The sequence below is a fragment of the Meleagris gallopavo genome, chromosome 22, assembly GCF_905368555.1.
Source record: "Meleagris gallopavo chromosome 22, MGAL_WU_HG_1.1, whole genome shotgun sequence".
Classification (NCBI taxonomy): Eukaryota; Metazoa; Chordata; class Aves; order Galliformes; family Phasianidae; genus Meleagris; species Meleagris gallopavo.
The window spans coordinates 10,020,305-10,037,547 of NC_139425.1; the positions used below are offsets into that span (position 1 = coordinate 10,020,305).

At 59.9% G+C, this 17,243-nt stretch overlaps 2 protein-coding genes across 10 annotated transcripts; one reads left to right on the plus strand and one right to left on the minus strand.

Annotated features, from left to right (window-relative positions):
• The first annotated feature begins 807 nt into the window (after window positions 1–807).
• On the plus strand, window positions 808–4,690 carry SDCBP2 (syndecan binding protein 2). Of its 2 annotated transcripts, none has more exons than XM_010722359.4 (9): window positions 808–1,806; window positions 2,391–2,458; window positions 2,562–2,655; window positions 2,797–2,909; window positions 3,029–3,190; window positions 3,351–3,526; window positions 3,601–3,772; window positions 3,989–4,080; window positions 4,189–4,690. In XM_010722359.4, the coding sequence occupies exons 2-9, from the start codon at window positions 2,405–2,407 to the stop codon at window positions 4,241–4,243; spliced, it is 918 nt and encodes a 305-aa protein (XP_010720661.2). In that variant the 5' UTR covers window positions 808–1,806; window positions 2,391–2,404; the 3' UTR covers window positions 4,244–4,690. The 2 variants fall into 2 exon arrangements, with proteins under 2 accessions (XP_010720661.2, XP_085097636.1); XM_085241510.1 differs by lacking the exon at window positions 808–1,806 and adding an exon at window positions 1,920–1,937.
• A 304-nt stretch (window positions 4,691–4,994) lies between these two features.
• SNPH (syntaphilin) lies at window positions 4,995–16,551 on the minus strand. Of its 8 annotated transcripts, none has more exons than XM_085241505.1 (6): window positions 16,284–16,551; window positions 15,713–15,761; window positions 10,126–10,203; window positions 9,183–9,383; window positions 7,896–8,045; window positions 4,995–6,909 (listed from the first exon to the last, which is right to left on the minus strand). In XM_085241505.1, the coding sequence occupies exons 3-6, from the start codon at window positions 10,167–10,169 to the stop codon at window positions 5,805–5,807; spliced, it is 1,500 nt and encodes a 499-aa protein (XP_085097631.1). In that variant the 5' UTR covers window positions 10,170–10,203; window positions 15,713–15,761; window positions 16,284–16,551; the 3' UTR covers window positions 4,995–5,804. The 8 variants fall into 8 exon arrangements, with proteins under 8 accessions (XP_085097631.1, XP_085097629.1, XP_031412458.2 ...); XM_085241503.1 differs by having other exon boundaries at window positions 9,958–10,203; XM_031556598.2 differs by lacking the exon at window positions 16,284–16,551 and adding an exon at window positions 15,849–15,897 and having other exon boundaries at window positions 9,183–9,284.
• Between the last annotated feature and the right edge of the window lie 692 nt (window positions 16,552–17,243).

The following is a 17,243-nucleotide window of genomic DNA, read 5'->3' on the forward strand; positions in this document are numbered from 1 at the left end:
GCTCTGTTGGGGAGCCCGGTTTAGCACCCAGCTGTAGGGTGTGGGCTGTACAGTAGCATTAAAAGCTCAAGGTCCCCAGCCGTGCTGCTCAGATCCCTGTGCCAACACCTGGCTTCTTTGCAAACAGCCTTTGCGTCATTGGCTACAATCAATAATGTGTCTGCAGCAAATCCCCACGCCGCGGTGAGTTCAAAGTTTGTGTTTAGAGAGAAATGTTACGAGGCTGGATGGGGCTGGTGCCTTTGAGAGTGAGCAGTGCTGTGGGCTGAGCTCCCCACCCGGTGCGCCTGAGGCTGGGACCTGCAGCACCTGGTTTGGGAATGTTGTACGTGTGCTGCTCTGGTGCTTCGAGCTGGAAGGAGCTGCAGTGAGGTGATCCCTGGGCTGGGGAGTAGTGCTGTGGGCCTCCAGGCTCAGGTCATTGCTCCAGGACCCTCAGCTCGGCAGCATGAGGAGAAAGGCAGGGAGCTGCCCTGCCTTTTGCAGCAACTGCTCCTAGGCAGAATTTCCCTGTGAGCTTGGGTTTCTCTTCCTGCACAGCCTTTCACTTTAATTATTAACCAGTATCAGGCTGTGCCATGGCTTTGTGGCCAGAGATAAAGACTGGAAAGCAAAAAGACTGGGGGGACCTGGGGCTGCACCTCCTGCCCTGGGGGGCAGACAATCCAGTGTCCCTTTCCTGCCTTCCTGTCCGTCTGTCTGTCTGCAGGGCTCCTCAGCAGCTTCTTTGAATGGTGGCATTGTGCTGCGAATCATCACCGAGTGTTTGTGTATTTGTGTGCACACACGTGTGCCTGAGCAGGGTCTGCATCTGTGTGCAGGTGCTGTGCATGCAGTGTGTGTGTGCATGGCTGTAGGCTCTGTGTTTGTAGTGGGTAGCAAAGTCCCAGCGCTCTCCATGTTCTCTGCACCTGGGTTCTCCCAACTCCTTTTCCACAAGGCTAGTACAGCCCTGCTGGCACGGGTGCCATCCTTCTAAGGCACACCTGGAGCTCACTCTCAGCTCTGCTTATCACATGTCTGCTGCTCCCATTGCATTCCGGGGCAGTTGGGCACCGCAGGCTAAAAATAATGCTGGTAAAATAGATTGCTTCCTGCTGGCACGCAAGGCTGAACCATGCCCTGCATCAGGGCTGGCCCTGTGCCACAGGCACCCACAGGACCTGCATACGTGGGGAGACACGGGGTCCGATGGCATCACACAGGTTGGGATGCGTGGCTCAGTGCTGGGTTGACACCCTCCGCCCGCAGTCCTGACTCAGTTTTCCCATGGGGCCATCACGAATGGATGCGGGATGTGGCAACGTCAGCCCCACACAGAGAGGTGTCACAGGGGACAGACACCTACACGGGGCTGAGGGCACCTGCTGCGCCCACCCTGTGCTGGGCACAGGGCTGTGGTGGCTTCTGGTTGGGGCTACGGTGACGCTGAGCGGTGTGATGGTGGCACCTGGGGATTGTCTGGATGAGAAGAGTGGAGGCCACCCTGCAGATGCACGGCCCCATCCCTGTGGCTTCCAGGATGCTCAGAGCTGTGGAAAGCAGTCCCCATCTCCATATGTATCCCTATCCATTGCCCTGTCTCTATCAGTGACACCATCCGTGTCCCCATCCCCACTCCTGTGTGCTCCTCCCTGGGGCCAGCCCAGCTGCTTTGCCTTCACCTTCCTCTTCCTCCCCTATGCCCCACCTGGCACAGGGAGGTGGCTGTCAGCTGAGGCCACAGGACTCCTCCCCGGGCATGGGTGCTGCTATAAAAGCACAGGGACAGGTGAAGGGCAGCGCATAGGAGCCGGAAATCTGCAGGTGAGTCTGGAGGGACTTGGGCTGGGGGGTGAGACTGGGTCTGTGGGATCATCCCCCTCCCCCCACCTCAGGATGCTGCTACCAGGCAGGATCCTGCCTGGCTCCAGGGGTGCTTGGAGCAGAGGTTGGAGGTGGGTGCTGATGTTTGGGTGATGTTTTTTGGGGCACAGAGCTGTGCAGGGCATGGGGTGGAGGGAGCTGGTGGGGGGCTAAGAACAGCAAGAAGCAGTGATGGAGGGGTTTTGTCCATGGGGGTGTCGCCCATGGGGACATCCCCCGGCTGAGTTTGGGGAAACTAAAAGAGCCTCTGGGTGCCTAGGGTAGCCAGTATGTCACACCTGGGGCAGGGTGGTTGCTGGGATGCTCATGTTCATGCTCATGCCCAGCACGTGCCCCAGCTGCTGGGATGTGACAGAGGTGGTGGCCCCGGTGACACAGTCCTGAGTCATGCCCCAGGCTGCAGGTGATGGCTGGGACACAGAGATAGAAGTAGAGCGAGCCCAGCCGTGTGGGTCCCTGAGGGGTGTTTGTGGCACTGCACCCAGCTCTAAAAAGCCCCAAACCTGTCCCCATCCCATCCCCAGGCTCAGCACCAGCCATGGCAACGCTCTACCCCTCACTGGAGGACATGAAGGGCCACCAGGTCCTGCAGGTCAGTGTCTATTCATCAGCACTATGGGGGTGATCAGACCCATTGGGTGCTCATGGTGAGCCCAGGACAGGGGCTGCCTCGAGCAAACCCCATCTCCCCGCAGGCACAGGCAGCTGCTGGGATTGGCACTCCTGCCACCACGGTGCTCACTGAGAAGCCAAAGCTCCCGGAGAAGCCGAAGGTCACCTCCAGCACCGGTAATGTGGGGTGTGGTGCCAAAGGGCTGTTTGGGGTTGGGGTACGGGGGTGCCCATATGGTGGAGGCTCAGCTGAGGACCCCAGCAACTCGGTGCGTGGGTTTCTTGGCTCATCCCGTGGGTCTCTCTCTGTGTCCATAGTGCCCTCAGCACCACCTGCGCTGTACCCCAACCTGGCCGAGCTGGAGGATTACATGGGGCTGGCGCTCTCCAGCGAAGAGATCCAGAAAAACCTCTTCCCAGATAGCAGCACTGTAGGTTCAGGGCTGGGGGTCCCCTCCCGTAGCCTCACCCTGCCTGGGGAAGGGACGCAGTGTCCCTCGAGGGCTGATGTGTGGCCCCATGTCCCTACTTATCCCCGGCCCCATTGCAGGCGCTGACTCCCGTCGGGTCCCTGCCAGGACAGCTGGTTGCCCCACTGAGTGGGAACAGTGCGGGGCTGCGGCGGGCGGAGATCAAACCAGGTGTGCGAGAGATCCACCTGTGCAAGGATGAGCGGGGCAAGACGGGGCTGCAGCTGAAAAATGTTGACCAGGTAAGGGTTGGGCTGGCGGGGGGCTGCGGTGCTCCGCTGCATGGCACCACATGGCAGGGCATGGTGCACCACTGCGTGGCAGTGCGTGGCACAAAGCTCAGCACTGCCACCTGGTCCCGGTGCCAGCCCTGCGCCATCGCTCCCCTCTCTATGTCTACAGGGCATCTTCGTGCAGCTGGTGAAGGCCAACTCTCCGGCGGCGCTGGTGGGGCTGCGCTTTGGTGACCAAATCCTGCAGATTGATGGCAAGAATTGCGCAGGCTGGAGCAGCGACAAGGCGCAGCGGGCACTGAAGAAGGCGTCCCCGGAGAAGATTGTCATGGTGGTGAGGGACAGGTGAGTGGTGTCTGGTGGATGGGTGTGCAGTGCTGCTGTGTGTGGGGCTGGCACTGATCCCACTGTCCCTACAGACCGTTCCAGCGCACTGTCACCGTGCACAAGGACAGCACCGGGCATGTGGGTGTCGTGGTGAAGAAGGGGAAAATCGTGTCGCTGGCCAAGGACAGCTCTGCTGCCCGCAATGGGCTCCTGACACACCACCACATCTGCGAGGTCAATGGTCAGAACGTCATCGGCATGAAGGTATGGACACAGCTGTGTACCCACTCCTGTCCCCATGGCACAACTGCCTGGAGTGAGGCCACCCCTATAGTTGGTACAGGGTTTTTGGGTGCAGATTGTGGACTTGGAGCCGTGGGGATGCTGCTGCCCTGGGAGGTGTGGGGATCCCCACATTGCCCTGGATGTGAGGTGGGGATTTGTTACAGCACTTCATAATGTTTGCCCCTCCCTCCACAGGACAAACAGCTGATGGAGGTGCTGGCGGGCGCAGGGAATGTCATCACTCTGACCATCATCCCTGCTGTCATCTATGAGCACATGGTGAAACGGTGAGATCTGTGCTCTCCCTATTCCCCATCTCCTATCAACCCCCCCCCCAGCCCCACAGTGCCCCCATGGAACCCTGGGGATCCCGCTGACCCCTTCCCCATGTGCAGGCTGTCGCCGGGACAGATGAAGTCATCCATGGACCACTCCATCCCTGACCTCTGATGCCATCCCTGCTGTTCTAACACCTGGGGGCAGACACCGGTGTGGGCACCCCGATGGCCAAGCCTGGAAGAGGGGAGGGAGCTCAAAGGAAATGCTGGAGGTACCCCTTCAGCTCCCCAGAAAGAACCCATGAGAGCTACTGGTGCGACACCATCCCATGTCCCCCAGCTCTCAGCACACGGACCAGGGTTGGGGAATGTGCTCCTGCCCCCATGTCCTCCCCCCATGCCATCCATATCCACTCCCAGGGCAGACGCCAAAGGCTGTCTCCAGCGAAGCAGACACAGACCCAGCGACGTTTATTACATCCACCGCAGTACAGGACAGCGGAAACGAGAGAAGAGAGGGGGGAGGTTTACAGCTTTGTTGTTTTTTTTTTTTCTTTTTTTTTTTTTTCCACTTCTGTATTTAAAAAATATATTATATAGATTTGTCTTTCAAATATAACGTTACATTTATTTCTTGGCTAAGCTTTGGATAGTCGGACAGACGCGTACACGGATCCACGAATACATTGCACGAGAGGTTATAGCCCAGGGCTGCTCGCTCCCACCGCTGCTCCCCAAACACTGCATGCAGTGCCAGCCCCCATCCCATGGATATGGGGGGCTGGGAGGGCACAGCGTCCTGTGGTGGGGGGGGGAGGGGACACCATTGCTTCAAGTCACGAGGAAGCTGCAGACATTCGCGATGGGGGCCGGGACCCCTCGGTACACCCGGAGGCCGCCCCTGCTGACCAATCTTTGCTGTCTTTGCTTTTCCAATAAAATAAATAAAACATTCCCACCCCCCCCCCCAAAAAAAAAAAAAAAAAAAAAGGCATTTTGCAGTATTCCCACTCCCCGGGAAAATAGGGTTTGGGCTGGGAGGGGTGGACAAGGATGCACCCAAACCAAGAGGGTGCCCAGTCCCACTCCACAGCGGCCAGACCCGGTACCAGGGCCCCAACTTTACCAAAAGGAAATGAAAGTGAATATAGTGCAAAGCAAATGAATGAACGGAATGGACGGCGCTGCAGGCGGCTCAGCCTTGCTCGGGTGTGAGGTATATCCAATTCCATCCCATTTCCACCCTCGATGTCCAGGGGGTTCCCTCTGTCCTCCTCCACGTCCCATTGTGCAATGCTGCACCCAGAGCAAGGAGCGTGCCTGGGGAGGGGGCCGGGGTGCACCCCATCGCAGCCCCCAACCCGGTGCTCGGTGCCTCCTCGCCATCTCCCACTGCAGCGACGTCCCCGGGTCCGTGCGAGGACAACCGAAAAGAAAGCAAAGTGCCACGCGGTGACACCGCAGGGTGACGTCCCCAGCACCGCAGAGCTGTGTGCAGGGACGGGGCCTGGATACTCCTCGTATCACCGCGTCCAGCCCTCGGCATCCTTGGGGACAAAGGCTCAGGGCAGCACGCCCACCCCGTGCCCCTTTTGCCCCCACCCCAAGGGGCCGCACGAGGAGCAGAGCGGACGGAGCGCCACGTCCCCCAGCGCGGGGCTCTACAATCAGCCGTCGGCTCCACGGGGTGGGCTGGGGGCAGCACGGGATGCGGGGCGAGGGTGTGGGGGGGGTCAGGGTTGCGCTCCGCCCCCGGGGTTGGGGCTGCTGACGGCGCGGCAGCCCATCCTGCGGATGGAGTGCAGGGCCACGGTGCAGCAGCCGCGCAGCAGCGAGCTGATGTTGTAGATGGGTTGGCCCTGGCGGCGCTGCGAGCGGCACAGCCACGCCACCGTGGGCACAGCCGGCACCACCACGGCCAGCAGATCCACGATGAAGTGGCGGCTCCAATAGCTCTTGGATGGAGCGCCGTCGCAGCCCGGCTCCGCTGTCGCATCCTCCTCGGGCGCGCAGGCGATGGCCACCGAAGGGCCGGCGCTGGGGGGCTGCTGCACGGTGGGGTTGTGTGGCACCTCCCCGTCCTCGGGCTCCAGGTCCATAACCCCGGCGGGGTTCGGCATCTCGCAGCCCGGCGCCACGTCTTCCATCTCGGACACCCAAACTGAGGTGGGGCTGCCCAAGCTGCACGCTTGGGATTTCATCACCTTCTCCAGGAGGGTGTCCAGGTCGGGCTGGCAGTGCGCAAAGTCCGTCTGGATGGCGCGCTCCTGCATGCAGCTGGCCTGCACGCCCGCCTCCACGCCGCCCCGCAGCCCCAGCAGCTTCTCGTAGGTGGAGCTGGGCGGCAGCCGCCCGCAGGGCTCCCCCCCTTCTAACAAGTCCGGGCGGCCGGGGGCTTCGTCCCCCCCAGCAAAGCCGCTGTCGGCCCCTTCGTCCACCGAGATGGTCTGCGATCCGCCCACGGTGCGCTCGCCGCCCGCCTGGTCGCTCAGCTTGGTGTAGGTGGAGCTGCGGGTGAGGGATCTCGCCGGGGACCCCCCCGCCGACTCAGCAGCCCCCTCCTCCTTCAGCCCCGCGCCGTTCTGCGCCACCTCCATGCTGTGCAGCAGCGTCTCCAGCTTCTTGTTCTGGATGTTGATGTCGACGAAGTACTTCTGCAGCCCCTTGTCCTTCTCCAGCAGGTTGTTCTTCACCGTGTCGATCACCTGCTTCAGCTGCTTGATCTCCTTGCGGGCCTCCTTCAGCGCCAGCTGGGCCTCCACGCGGTGGCACTCCTCCTCGATCCAGTCCTCCTGCATCCGCGACAGCTGCGTCTTCAGGTCCTCGATCTCAGCATCCCTGCAATGAGATGGGGGCAGGCACATGGCATCAGCACGGGTCACGCTGCACCAGGAGCAGTGATTTAGGGTAAAACCACTCAGAAAAACCCACGTTTGGGACCCAGGGCTGCGTCCAGGTGCCCAGGGACCCCAGCAGTGATGCCCAGCCAGCTCCCAAGGGCAGATGTGGCACATAGGGTCATATTTCGGTGGGCATGGTGGGGATGGGTTGGTGGTTGGACCCAATGACCTTGGAGGTCTTTTCCAATCTGAATGACTCTATGCAGGCATGATGGGGATGGGCTGGCCGTTGGATCTGATGATCTTAGAGTTCTTTTTCAGCTTTGATGACTCTATGATCACAAGGAAGAGGAGGAGGCTCAGGGAGAACTCACTGCTCCCTACAGCTCCTGAAAGGAGGTTGGAGCAAGGTGGGGTCAGCCTCTGCTCCCAGGTAACAGAGATTACCTGGGGGGGAGGTGGTGGCCTCATATTGCGGGGGATGGTCAGGTTGGGCGTTAGGAGAAATTTCTCCTCCGAAAGAGAGGTGATGCAGTGGCAGAGGCTGCCCAGGGGATGGTGGGCTCACCAGATGGTGCTCCAGATCCATGAAGATGTGGCACTGAGGGACACGGCCAGTGGGCACGGTGGAGTTGGGCTTGGGGATCTTGGAGCTCTTTTCCAAGCTCAATGACTGTGATTCTAAGAGCTGTGTGGGGACACCGGCTGCCCATGGTGGCTGGCTGGCAGCTGGCAGGGCGGTGAGGACGTGCCTAAGCCCCCAGAGGAGCAGATGGAGCTCAGCCACTGCGTGACGCTGACATTCAGAAAAACCGTGGGAGAGAAAAACCAGCCACGAAAGAAAGAGCACAGTCAGCTCCAGTGAGCATGCCAGGCTCTGCAGCCCCGCCAGCTGCTCCGTGCTGTGGCAGTGAATTCAGATTTGAGGAAAATTAGAAAGAGAGAGCCATGTGCTTGCGAAGAGCCCCGCAACCCCACACCTACCTGTCCTGCAGCCGCTCCTGCGTGTCCTTCAGGCGGGCCTTCAGGTGCCGGATGCAAACCTCCTTCTGCTGCAGTGGGGTCAGGTACTGCTCTGGTGTGGGTGGTTTGATGCCATGGTTGTCACTGCACAGGTTGTATTTGGCCGAGCGCCTGCGGGGACACGGCTGTCACCCAGCTGCTGGCACGGGGCTGTGCTCCCCACGGAGATGTCACACACACATTGCCCAGAGCAATCTCTTAGGGAATGTACCATGAGCATGGAGACCCCAAATTGGGGTCAGTCCCACCAGAGGTGTGCAGTGGGGTAGGCTATGGTGAAGCAGGTCTGAGCTGCCCACACATCCCAGACTGCAGCAGCAGTTCTGGACCCTCCCTGTGTTGCCACCAGCACAGCTGAGGTTGATGGATGTCTTTGGGCATCAGCCCAGGGCAGCTCAGCAAGCATGGGGTGGAGAGAGAGGGGATGAGAGAGGCTGCTGCTTCACGGCTGCTTGCTCAGCTAGGGAGCAGGCACAGAGCTGTGCACAGCTCCAGATGCTCATGTCTTGCAGCAGGCTGCACCGAGACCCTGCACATCACAGTGGGGTGGTCTGAACCCTCTGTGCATTGCAGCAGAGCAAAGCCCCCATGCACTGCCACGGTGCAGCCCAAAGCTGCCGGGCATCATGCAGGCAGACCCGTAGTTCTGAGCAGAGAGAAGCAATGTGTTGGGAACAGCCAGGTAGGATGGTAGTCTGGCAATGCCTGTGGCCACCCCATCCCTACTCTATTTGCTGGCTGAGCCCATCATTTCCTCCCATGCCATGCCTCCCATGGATGCAGTGCCACCTCCGGCAGCTGGAACGCAGTTGGTGGGGTCAGTCCCAGCCAAGGGATGAGCCTCGCTGCCCAGAGCAATGTGTGGGCAGCCCCAGATACAGTCCTGCTGCACCTTCTGCCCCAAAGGCTCCAAAGGCAGCGTTCCTGGTTGAGCAGTGAGCAGAGGGAGGAACGCATGCAGCACACAAGCCACAGCCAGGGCAGGACAGGAGGGATGGGCACGGAGCTGGCAGGAGGGTGACAATGGGGAGGAGACATAATGACAGCAGTAGAGGAGCTGTGGGGATGGTGGGGGCTCAGCAGCCCCTCCGGCAGCTCCGAGCACAGCAGCACGGCCTCATCCTGCAGCCCCTGTGCTCCTGCCCCATGGCACGTGGGCACCGTGGGCACCGGGGCCAGCACTGCTCCCCCTGCCCGGGGTACCCCCAGATGGGCACAGTGCCCACGGGGCTGCGGGCGAGGGGTTACCTTGGGGTGGGGCTGCTGTCGCTGCCCTTGTAGGAGCCAGAATTGCTGCTGCTGCTCAGCGAGGAGGTGCCGTAGGTGTCCCTCCCGGGGGGCGAGGGGCGCCTGGAGGCAGGGAGAAGAGGCTGTGTCTCAGGCCGAGTGGCTGAGGGCGCTGACGACTTAAAGAAGGAGGCAAAACCACTCCGTCCATAAAGCCCGCGACTGCCAACCACCGCACCGAGAACACACAAGACAAAAGGACAGAACAAACAGCAGGGATCAAAATGGCACGGAGACGGCGACGGGTGTGAAGGTGGGGGTAGAGGAGCCCAAACCCCAAACCCACCCGCTCCATCCCACGGGCACCCGCATGGCATGCCCATGCCCAGGGACTGGGAGCCCCTAGGAGAGAGTCCTGGAAGTGGGATGGGGTGGGCAGCACCCACACACAGGCATATCTGCCCCTTCTCCGCTGGTGATGGCTGCAGTCAGGAACTAAAAAAGTGCAGCCCAGGGTATGGAGACACTCAGAGAGGCATAAATGCTTCTTCCCTCTCTTTTTCCCCTATTGTTTGCTATTGCTACAGCTCAAGGAGAGCCTTTCCAAGAGCCAATGCCTCTCCCAGCATTGCTGCCCAATCCCAGGGCTTTGTGTGTAGGGGGGGAGGGGGCATCCACCAATACCACCTTCGGTGGACGGGACCAAGAGTGGATCCTGGGGCAAAGGAACAGATCCTGGGAGCATGGAGTGGATCCCAGAACTGCAAGATTGGTGCCGAGTGCGGCAGACACATACAGAGACGGACGGGTGCTGTGCTGGGGGTGCTCCATGCGGGGTCGGGGAGCTGTGGGCAGCATCCAGCGACATGCAACGCCCCGAATCCTCAAAGCTGCATCCCCGGGCTGCTCCCTGCCCTGCTGTGGCCCTGGCTGGGCACCGCTGCTGCTCCCTGTGCGTATTCACCTTCGTGATCCGGTGGATGAGCGTCTGCTCCCCGGCAGAGACATGGCCGTGGTGCCGCGGGTCCTGGGCACAGGGGAACTGCAGAGGAAAAGCAACAGAGAGAGGAGATCAAATGGGGAAATCCAGCCGGGACAGAGCCCATCATCAGCTGAGCTGTCACCTTTATGGGACTGCGCCGTGATCCCATGGCCCAGCAGCATCACAGTGCTATGCCCAGGGTTGAGGCTTTCCTCCCTTCATAAGGCAAAGCACAACCAACACCTGCACGTACATTCCTAAGGCAGAAACGCCCATTCCTACCCCTTGCTGCATCCCGCTCCACGCTGCTGCCCCCTGCTATGGGCCACCTGCTGCTCTGTATTAATTAAACCCGAATTGCCCATTCATCAGTGGCATCAGGTGAGGAAGCACAGATCCCTGCGTGATATGGCAGCAGCTGCTAATCCCATGAGAAGCACAGATCCCGTCTGCCTGAAAATAAATAGGGCAGATCCCGAGGTCTGCAGCTCCAGCAGGCAGCAGCTCTGGACCCACGTGGGGGTGGGAACTGCTGCAGAGGAGGATCACTACAGAGAGCATCAGCTCTGCGCATCCATGGCACTGAGCAGTGCTGCTGCCCTATGGCACTCACAGCGTGCTGGGAACAGCTGGGCACTGCATGCTTCCCCCCTCCATCCTGGTACATTCCAACTGCATTTGTCCCAGATCTCAGCAGCTCCAGCCCAGAGCAGCTCCAGCAATGGGCCCTCTGATAATCGATGGGTTGGGACTGCTGAGTGCTGCCTGGGCTGCGGGCCAGGGCAGGGAGAGAAGTTGGGTGAGAGGGGAGGAGGGAACGCTGCCAGCCCACGCCTGATGGAGCCTTTTGTGTTAGAAATCTCAGATTGTCTCCCCCAAGGATAACTTCCATCCAATGCTCAGAGTGCTCTCCTTTCCCCTGGGTTCACACCTGCCTGTATCCCAGCATAGGGCACCAACGAGCCAGAGTGAGCCAGAGCAGCCCTATGCTCTACACCGAAGGTTCCAGTCCCTGGGCTCTGGGGGTCACAGGAATGGGGGGAAGCCATTGGAAGGGACAGCAGTGCTCTGTGCTGCAGGATCAGAGCTCCCGGATCAGCTGCCCGCGGCCGCGGGGCTTTGCAAATGCAGCAGCATGAATCAGCATCCAGCAGAGCCCGGCCCCCGGCAGCTCGTGCTGCAGCACAGCCCGGCCCCACGCATTGCCACCGTGCTGCCTTCGGGCCGAGCTTTGCGGGATTTGCAGCCACAGAGGTGAACTCCTCGCCCTCTCACCGCCCCGAGTGCTGCGTGCCAATCCGTGCCTGCCCCACAGCGGCCGGCTGCATCCTGCTCTTCCCATCGCCAGCTCCCGTTCCCACTCCTGCCTTTCCCGTTCCCCGTGGGCACGCAGCAAAGCTCAGCTCAGGAGGGAGCCCTCGGGTGCACACAAACCCAGTGCACGTTCTCCCTGCTCAGGCTGCTGGGTGCCTGCACCACACCGCCTTGGTTCCCATTGCTGGCAATAAAGCAGTGCTCTCTTTGTTCTCAGGAAATCCATAGGCTGCTTCCATCTCCCCAAAAGCCACACCGTGCCCACGGGCTGCCAGGACGGGCAGGTCTGGCAGACAGACAGACAGACAGACCTGCACATCCTTCCCACGCACGCTGCACACTTTGCCTCTGAGGGCGGAGGTAATTGCTTATTTGCACTCGCAATTAACGTCGTCGTGTGAACCCGGATGAGCAGCTACAGAACCTCACCATGAAGGAAAGGGGAGGTGATCTGATCACATCTGAAACGCAACAGAGGGAAACGCAGCACAGCTCTCTGCTTTCTGCATGCTTAGTGCCCGCTGGCAGCTCTGCTGCAGAGCCCAACAGGGATTTGGGAGGGAAACGGCAAAGGGATGGAGGTGTCACTCTGCTGGTGGGACCCACACCCTGGCCTGAGCTGAAATGCTGAGCTGCAGCCTGGGTGGGAGCTGCCCAGCATGGCAGGCAGCCCACAGCAGCGGCTCCGGCTGCTCGTCCATTAGGCATTAGGAAAAACACACAGAGAGGAAATGGAAAGTGTTCAAAGATAAATGAGAGGGTCCCCAAGCACGCCGTGCGCTCTCCAGCCAGGAAGACAATGGCAGGCGTAGGGAGAGCCGAGGCAGAATCAGGAGCAGGTCACTGTGATAGGAGAAAATACCCAAGAAACGTGGCTTCTGGAAGGGGTCAAAGCAGAGCTGCAAGGATGGGCAGGAAGAAGAAATCCCATTAAAAATATTGGGTGGGAGGCAATCCAAGCTGGGTATGGCATAGCAGCAAAACACCAAGAACCTTAAAAACGAACGTCAGGAGCCATGGCAGCAGGAGGGGAATCAGACCTGGAGCACCTGGGGAGTTCCTGCAGGATCCGTCCACTGCCATGACCCCATTGGAGTGCTGATTTCCTCTGCTTTGCTTTCATCTTTTCTGCAAGATGAGGGATGGGAGGAAGGGAGGAAGGGCACCAGGAGCGATGCTGGAGGGTTTGGGGAGCGCTAGTGTCCAGAGGAACCAGAGCTGTACCTGTGCCAAACACAGCTTTGGGGAATGGTGGGATGGAGCTGCCCATTGCAAGCTCCAGTGATGTCTCCTCACACCAACCAACAGCAAAATCCCCCACAGAGCTCCCAGCACGACCCTGCTCCTAGGACACAGCAGCCCACGACCCCCACCAACGCTCCCTCCATCCTCACCCCAGTGCTTTCAGCCATCATTGCTTTGGTAGCACTCTGTATCTGCTGTGCTCAGCAGCGGGCAGCGCTGCGCTCCATGCTGACGGTGCACGAGCAGCAGTGCCAGGCACAGCTCCCCCCCCCCAGAGACCACACAATGGAACGGAGTGAAGCAAGGAGGGTGGGCAGAGCACCCACAGCTCAGCCCTGTGCAGCAGGGGAGGGCTTCTCCCCATCAAGCTGAACGCTCAGCCTTGGTTCTGGAGTGGGTGCTTCGCAGGGAAACACATCAAGATGGAACAGTGCGGCTCCTCCAGGCTGTGCCAGGGATGGACACCGTTAGGGATGGACTGTCATTGCTCTTTAGGCTTTCTGTGTGCAGCAGGACCCTGCTGACCATCACCTCTGAAGACCCTCAGCTCCTTCCTCCGGGGGTTTTGCTTCTGCACATTCCTGAGATACCCCACTTCCCCCATTCCCACAGGACCGGCCATGCCCTGCCCCACCAGCTCATCCTGCCCTCACATGGAGCACACAGAAGCAGACAGGCTCCTCACTAACCCGGCTGCTGCTGCAGCCTCCTGCCCTTGTGGTGCCTTCCCCATCCACTCAGATTTTCCCATCTGCTGCTTCTTTTGTTGGGGGTTCTCATGGCTGCCCAGTGCCAAACCCCATGGGATGCTCTGGGGTGCCCCCATCCCACCTGCAAGGTGGGTCCATCTCATTCCCACAGCTGCTCCAGGCTATCTGGGACAGTCACCAGGTGTTCTTCCATGTGGTGCCTCTGCCACGTGTCACACAGAGCCCCAAACAGCAGCAGATGTAGCCCCATATGGGGCTGGACCACAGTTGGGTCCATCCCATAAGCAGCACCAACCCCTCTGCACAGCAATGGGACACTTTGGGGCTGGCACACCTCACCAGACTCCGTTCAAAGTCACCTAAATCCGACACCTCCTCATTTCCCTTGCCATGTTCTGCACAGGAATGCTGTGCCACGGTGGCCCTAAGCAGCCCCAGCACTGTCCCAGCACTGTCCCAGCATGACCCCCAGGGCCATGCCAGCCCCCCACAGACATCCTCAATGAATGCAGAGAACAAAAAGGGGTGGAGGATCACAGCTCCACTTCCACAAGGAACAAACCCGCCTCTGGAGGAGCCCTCACTGTCTTTTTTTGTGCCGACTTTGCTTTCCCTTCACGCTAAAAATAAAGGAAGTGCAAAACAACAGTAAACAGCCACAGACTCGATTTGGGATGGAACACCACGGCCCAGAAAACAGCAGTAGTGCCAGGATCAGGGCAGGGATGGAAGGGACTGGGATGTAGCTGTATGGATGTGGGGCCAATGCAGAGGTGGATGGACGCACAGCCACAGTCTGCAGACAGACAGACAGATACTGCTTGAGGTCACATCAGAGCAGAGCACTCGGGGCATGAGCAGAGACACAACGCGCAGAGCGTTTACTCAGCACCACCAGAAAAATCAATCCTGCTACGAGCTGTTCTCTCACACAGGGTTTTTTCCTTTCATTCTCCCTTGTTTTGTAACAAAACACTGAGCTGACACCCAGAGTTTGCAGGAAAATAGAGACCATTGGATGCCATGCTCTGCAGCTCATCCCTCCCCCAAGGAGAGCATCGTGACAAACCCTGCGGCAGTCACAGCAAGAGCAGCACTGTGACCCAGACCTGATGGCCACAGCTAGGAGTGCCCAGTGCTCCCACCACCCCATGCAGCCACACGGGAGGGAGAGGAAAGCTCTCCTTCAGGGTAGGAAGGCAGAGATGCAGACGATAGATTCATCCTCCAGCACAGCAGCCACCCCTCCCTCCCAGCACACACGCAGCCGCAGCGTGGCAGTGGTAGGGCTGCCCTCACCCCCACCCACCCCAAATAGGGCCCCTGTGCTGCTGCACCGTCCCATTTAGCACTGAGCCACATCTCCTGTCCCATCCTGCTGCAACGCTCCCCACTGTGGGCACACATCTGCAAGCATCGCCTTTCCTGAACCCAAGCAAAGACCCCAAAGCCCTGCAGATGTTATCTTTGCTTTCCTGCACAAGGTCACAACACGGCCTGTGCGTTACCCAGAGCAAGGTGGGAGCACTGCTGTCTTACAGGCACACCCAATGCACGGCAGCGGGTTTGGATGTGACAAGCAGGCAGCACTGACCTTGCAGGGAGAAGAGGAAAGGAGCGCACAGCTCATCAATCTGCTCGTGTGCTTTCTATCCCTTTGGAGATGGAGCTTTAAGCCATTAACTAATCAAATCTCAATTGCACAGCAGCTCCAGCTCCTGCAGTGCTCTGTAGTGCAGGGAGGCACAACTGGGCTCTGCATGGAGCAAGTGCGGGTCTGGGGCATGCAAGGAGGTTCTGGTGCATGCATGCAGGGTGTGTCCAGTGCATGTGGCGTGGGGCTGGAGCACAGAGGATGGGGCTGATGTGCCCATGGGGTTCTGGTGCACGGAGGGTGGATTTGGTGCATGCAGTGGAGTTGTGGTGCATGCCATATGGCTATGACGCATGTCATATGGGTACAATGCATCCAGGGTGGGTCTGCTACATGGGGTGGGGGTGCAGCGCAGGGCCAGTGACCACAATTCATGCGATTCCCACTGCGGGGACCCAGTGCACGCAGTAGGGCATCAGTGCCTGCGTTGCTGCTCTGTGGGCACGGTGTGCAATGCGGGGCTGCTGCATGCAGTGCAGGGCTGGAGCACGCATGACGTGTGTCCGGTGCGTGCCACGGGCTGTGCTGCAGGCCTGCTGCGCTGCCCTCCCCGAGCACCTTCTGCCTTTCAACCCCCCCGGCACACGCAGCTCCCCCCGTCCTCAAACCCCTCAGATCGGCCCCCCGGTGTCCCCTCCCTGCTCACCTGCGCGGGGCCCGCGGCTCTCGGGGGCGGCAGCGCCGGGCTCAGCGACCTGGAGGGGAAAGGAGAGAGCGGGTGGTAAGCGGGGGGGGCACGGAGCGGAGCCGAGACCCCCCCACCATCCCGCGGCCTCCATCACCTGCGCCGGCCTCCATGGGTGCGGCGGCGGAGGGAGGGAGGGAGGGAGGGATGGAGCCGGCAGGGAGGGATGGAGGCAGGAGAGAGGGAGGGAGGGATGAGCGTCGCAGCTGCGTAATTTGCCTCTCGCTCCTCTGCGCTCTTAAAGCGACGGCAGCCCGGGTGCCCCCCCGCGGGGTTTCCCTGGTTTCTATGGTAACTCCCCCCAAAAAAGCAGGAAAAATAAGAAGTCGGGCTTCCAGACCCCTCGGCACCCGCCGTGCCTCCCCAGCCCCGCTAACGGCGCACGTCCGTAAAGCAAAAAAGCTTCGATAAATGGCAGCTGGAGCGGAGGATCAGCAGAGCGGGGCTGCGGCAGCGGGGCGAGCCGGGCTGGGGTCCGGGCAGGTGCTCTCAGTGCAAGGGGAAACGCGAATTCCGTTCCGTGGTTACTCACGGTGCTGCCCGCACACCTCCATTCACAGCCGGCTGAACCTAACGATGGAAGGAGCTGCACCCGGGGTGGGAGGCTGAGCTCTGCCCTCCCCAGCAGGGCTCGCATCGATCGCAGCAGCCGCCGGTGGGAACAGCCCGGTGCTGCAGCTCCGTTCTGCTGAGCCCGGGGCAGCGCAGCGAGGTCGCAGTGCACGAACAGACCTGACAGCTGCGTGCGTTGGATCCTACGCGTCTGCATGTGCATATGGACTTAAAGAAGGAAACGGTTCGTGTGCTGGCGAGGTCAGGGCAGGACGTGTTCCTGGATCCAAATCACAGCCCAACCTCAGAGCACACCTGACCGAGAAGGAAAACCAAGCCCACGTTTCAGCCATGCACATGTAAAAGCGGTGCCGACACGCTGAGCTTCCTCTGCAGCCTCCATGTGTGACTCCCCAGCCGGTTATTTTGGAATTCTGACAAACCTGTTTTGTAAATATGCTCCTCTTTCTTCCTCTGCTATTTACAGCAAGGTTTGCACCTCATTTATTCGGCCATACAGACTGCTTTCAGTGTATGCATATCTTGCCAACCTGCCTCTGGTTTATTCCTGCTTGTCTTCTGCTCTCCTCCAGCCTTCTTTTGTTTCTCCAGTTCCTGGTGAACCCAATGCAAAGCCTTTCTCTGAAAGAGCAAATTAGTGAGTTCTCACATTGGCTGCCACCAGAGCTCCTCTCACTGGTATGGCAATGGCAGACGTGGTGTAGGCAGCAGCTCTGCTGCAACACGCATTCATTTCAGGTGCCTTCAGGGGAAGGAATGGCTTCTCCTCGTCTCCCAGGCCTGTACTCTGTCTTGTTTCCCTCCTGACCCCTCATGGTGCTGAGCACCACATTAGCAAGGCTGGGCACACAGGGGTGTAACCGACATGAACACCTGGAGAGTCAGGATGACAGCATCATCCACCCTCATGCATGTGAAG

Bases quoted from the DNA above. Each gene is read 5' to 3' on its own strand.
- SNPH (XM_085241503.1), bottom strand. From the start codon at position 10,019: ATGCTGCCCACAGCTCCCCGACCCCGCATGGAGCACCCCCAGCACAGC. The intron at 9,384-9,957 runs GTATGTGTCTGC...GGTGGTTGGCAG, and splicing joins CACAGCACCCGTCCGTCTCT to TCGCGGGCTTTATGGACGGA. The intron at 6,910-7,895 runs GTAGGTGTGGGG...ATCTCATTGCAG, and splicing joins CAGGAGCGGCTGCAGGACAG to GGATGCTGAGATCGAGGACC.
- SDCBP2 (XM_010722359.4), top strand. From the start codon at position 2,405: ATGGCAACGCTCTACCCCTCACTGGAGGACATGAAGGGCCACCAGGTC. The intron at 3,527-3,600 runs GTGAGTGGTGTC...CTGTCCCTACAG, and splicing joins GTCATGGTGGTGAGGGACAG to ACCGTTCCAGCGCACTGTCA. The intron at 3,773-3,988 runs GTATGGACACAG...CTCCCTCCACAG, and splicing joins AGAACGTCATCGGCATGAAG to GACAAACAGCTGATGGAGGT.